At 33.9% G+C, this 4,160-nt stretch overlaps 1 protein-coding gene across 1 annotated transcript; it reads left to right on the top strand.

Moving 5' to 3' along the window:
- The first annotated feature begins 224 nt into the window (after positions 1 to 224).
- Positions 225 to 3,644, top strand: LOC114579507 (2-hydroxyacyl-CoA lyase 1-like). The gene is made up of 4 exons (XM_028694286.1): positions 225 to 521; positions 1,401 to 1,889; positions 2,792 to 2,878; positions 3,420 to 3,644. Exons 1-4 carry the CDS (start codon positions 225 to 227, stop codon positions 3,642 to 3,644), a joined length of 1,098 nt encoding a protein of 365 aa, XP_028550119.1.
- Positions 3,645 to 4,160: the final 516 nt, after the last annotated feature.

Genomic DNA, 4,160 nt, shown 5'->3' on the forward strand with positions numbered 1-4,160 from the left:
ATTGATATATTTATATTTATATAAAGGATTTAGTTTTTACAGTCTATACGAGATCGTCTGTTATTATGGAAAATCAATCGCATGCGTAAAAATGGATCATGGTCATCTAAGGAGGCCAGACAAAAATGGGTAAAATCCTTCAGCATTTCACATGAGGTGTTTAATGAATGCTAATATATATATATATATATATATATTTCAAAATCTAGGCACATGCTTCTGAAATGCTTCCCGAAGAAGGGTTAGCGCTAGAAGATGGAAATTTTGAAGCCAATGAAAAAGTCTTCAAGGCGATCATGGGGCCAGAACACCCAGTGAGGGTACGAACACAAGATTTTGGGGATATTCCAAGTAGATATTTTCCTCATAGCACCACGGATCCAGGAAGTAGTAGTCGAGGCAATACTATATTTGATCGAGTTGTAAGACTTGAGGAGGTGGTGCAAACATTGCAAAGTGAGATGAAACAATTCATGAATAATTACCAGGGACAGCATTTGCCACCAAGAAGTTCAAATATGGTATGTAAAATAAAAAATTATGTATTTTCATTTATTAATTAATTTATCATATTTAATTTTTCTGATGACTTCTATATTAATAACAGTGAGATAATGATCAATTTTTGCCTAATTGACATCCAAGGTGTAAAAAGGGAATACATAATATAAATAGACACGATATTTTCATTATGTATAGCTTATGGTTTGTTTTGAAATGTTATAAGATTTTTTATTTTTTGTTTGGCTATAGATAGTAATTTTTGTGATGCATGTTAAACTTTTATCATTTCTACTCTAAATTTTTCTGGAAAACTTATGTCAATTGTACAACGGTATTTGTTGTTACTTAGCACAAATTTTGTCATTTTTACTCTAAATTCTTGTCAACAATGCTTCATTTATTAATTTTTGTGATATATGTTCAACTTCTGTCATTTCAACTTTGGTTCTCCAGCCGTTGTTCAGGTATTTACTTTCTCGCTACAGATTCATTCTTCTCTGTTTCGATGTCATTTTCCAAAATGTTCTAATTAGAATCATGGTCTGCTTCAGTTTAGAAACTTCCGCCCTGGTTAAAATTTTGTTTTTTTTTTTGTGACTGAGCGAAGGAAATCCTATTGGTTTTAATATGAAAATAACTCGTGAAGGCGATGTGTTTTAGATGCAAAATGATGTCTGAGGATAGTCATCACTACTGCTCGCTTCTTGAAAAGCTAGTCCTTTTATTGGTATTGAAATAGCAACAATCTTGTCTAAGGCCTCAAAGTACATTTGTGGATATGAGAATGTTAAGTTAGTTTGATTCTAAAACTTGTGTACATGTTTATGTAGTCTGACATGACAACTGAAAAATGTAAAGTTCATCAATTTCTCTGTTATTTTTTTTTACTCGTAAAGCATGCTAGAAGTAATGTGGCGAAGATTGAGTTGAGGAAGCCATATCTTGGTTTAGTTGGAGATGCTGCTACAGTTCTGGACTTGATCAACAGGGAGATCAAGGATGATCCTTTCTTCTTGGGGAAGTCGAATCCTTGGGTAGCTGCTATTTCCAAAAAGGCAAAGGATAATGTGGTGAAGATGGAAATACAGTTGGCTAAGGACGTAGTTCCATTTAACTTCCTTACACCCATGCGGATAATAAGGGATGCAATTCTTGCGCAAGGAAGCCCAGCTCCAATATTGGTATCGGAAGGTGCGAACACTATGGATGTTGGAAGAGCTGTGCTGGGACATACTGAGCTGAGGACACGGCTAGACGCAGGGACATGGGGAACGATGGGTGTTGGCTTGGGTTACTGCATTGCTGCTGCAGTAGCTTCACCTGACAGGTTGGTGGTTGCTGTTGAAGGAGACTCAAGTTTTGGATTCAGTGCGATGGAAGTTGAGGTATTGTAGACGTCTTTAAAAGAAAATATATTTTGTGTTAATCTTCCTATCTTTGTGAATTTTGTACCAACTCTCGAAGGTAATTGTTTGCAATTTCTAACATACTGTATGTTAAGTTGATCTAAATATTATATACAAATTTTACCTAGAGTTGTGACAAATTTTAATTGCGTTTGCAGCATAACAAAGTAGGGAATGATTAATTTGCTTGCATTATAGATCATGTGCTGGTTATTCCTGTACTATCAATTACATATTTTTAAAGCTTTTCATTTTCTAAATAGATAAAACTATTGACAACCTAATTTATATATTATATGATTTTGGCTTGATTCATGCTATTTTAAGTTCGCAATCCTCAACTCTGTGTAAATTAGTTTGAGTTAAAATTAATTAAATATTGAACATTTATTATGTTCAAGCTTCAATTTTCATGGACATATCAGGTTAGGGTCGGCATGCATGGCCACAAAAATTTTCTTATAAGCCCTCAATTTTCATGTTGGCTTCATTGCTGTTATGGATGTTAAAGATAACTCTTTTTTTCATTTAAGAGTAGTTTGTTTCTGTGTAACCTTACAAATCTAGCCTAAATAAATTTTTACTAAATTTCATGATGTTTTCTATTTAAGTGTACCATTTTTTTTCTTTTTTAAAGTTTTTGAATATTTGAGTAGTCTTACATTGTATATGTTTCTTTAATGATACCCTAGGTGATTCTAGAGTTGATTTGGCAAATATCAATTGGATTAAACCAACGACCACTTCTTCTGTGAGAGATCGGAGACCAATGAAGGGCGAATTAGCCATTGAAGTTGTTATTGAAAGAAGTTTTGCTCGGCAAAGTGGTGATGCATGGAGAACTGTTTTGGATGCTTGCTTACCTGTTATGCTCCTCATAGATACGAGGCAATCTATACCCTATTGCATCAAGCAGGTTGAACACCTTCTCGGCATATATATCTTGTAGTTTTGAGCAATCGGTTCAGGTGAGTTTCATTCTTGCATTCTCATGTTTGTGTTTTTAGTGCTTTTTATAAATGTTATTGGATTCCTCTATTGTTTACAACTTTTGTTCGTAAATTAAATTTAATCAGAAACTTTGATGTGCCTATCTCCTTATAGTTCATGAATTGGTTCAGGAGTTCTCACCATTATGTTTTCATTGACTCATTCACATTAAGCTTTTTGATATAGATGAGCGCTGATTATACAATGTTCATCACTAAGTTGTATGCAAATATTTAACATCTAGATTTCATCCATATCTTGTAATGTTGGTTTCTCAGCGCCTATCGGCGTCAATTAAGATGGTTGCGAAAGGAGTACTTAAAGAGCATCTTATTCTAGTTGCAAATAGTTTTTTAGTGAAAAAATTAAATTTTTTACAAAAACAGTTGCTTTAAGAAGCAGTAAGAAAGCCGTCCAAAACGAAATTTTAGTTTCTTATAGCCACTCACTTACTGTCATCTAACTTTGACTTGCAGGTCATTGTAATGCAGTATAGTGTATATAAATGCTCTACTTCAGTATACTTCTTTGAGAATTAATGATTCTACCCTCCCACTTTCAATGACGATCGATATAATGTACGAGCATGTGAAGAATGTGGCCGTTAGCTTGCTGGGTCTGAAGAACTATAAGGATGTTCCTCCAATGATGGGTGCAGAAGACTACTTCTACTCAAAGATTGTACCTACTGCCTTCTATTACAGAGGCGTTAGAATTGTGGATATTATTCAATTGTACGAATAAGATTTGTGGATATTATGTAAGTTCTTATGCATAAGGATATACTTTTTCCATGCTTTCTTGGTAGGAGATTCAAATTAAGGAACTTTGTTGTGAATTTTGGAAACGATGGAATGGTTATATGCTTGGATTAATTTTATGTGTATTTATAATTTGATCAAAAAATTTAATTTTTTGGCATAATATATTTTTTTTAATCAGTGCTACCTTTTTACAGCGGTTTTAACCCCTGTTAAAAAGCGCTGCTAAAACCTTCCTATAGCAGCATTTGTGAAACCGCTGCTAAAACCTTTGTAGCGAAAGCAAATACAACGGATGTGCAGTGGCTTTTAAACCGCTGGAAATAAATTAGTAGGTGTTTAAAGCGCTGCAATATGTCATAAAAAGTGCTGCAGAAGCAAGATTTTTTAGTAGTGCTCACTGTAATAGACGGACTTCAACGAACAACAAACAGGAACAAATAAGCAATCTGTACAAGAAAACTTACTTAATTTTGTGAATTTTAGGACTTGAATTCAG

The sequence above is a fragment of the Dendrobium catenatum genome, unplaced genomic scaffold (assembly GCF_001605985.2).
Source record: "Dendrobium catenatum unplaced genomic scaffold, ASM160598v2 fragScaff_scaffold_441, whole genome shotgun sequence".
NCBI classification, from domain to species: domain Eukaryota; kingdom Viridiplantae; phylum Streptophyta; class Magnoliopsida; order Asparagales; family Orchidaceae; genus Dendrobium; species Dendrobium catenatum.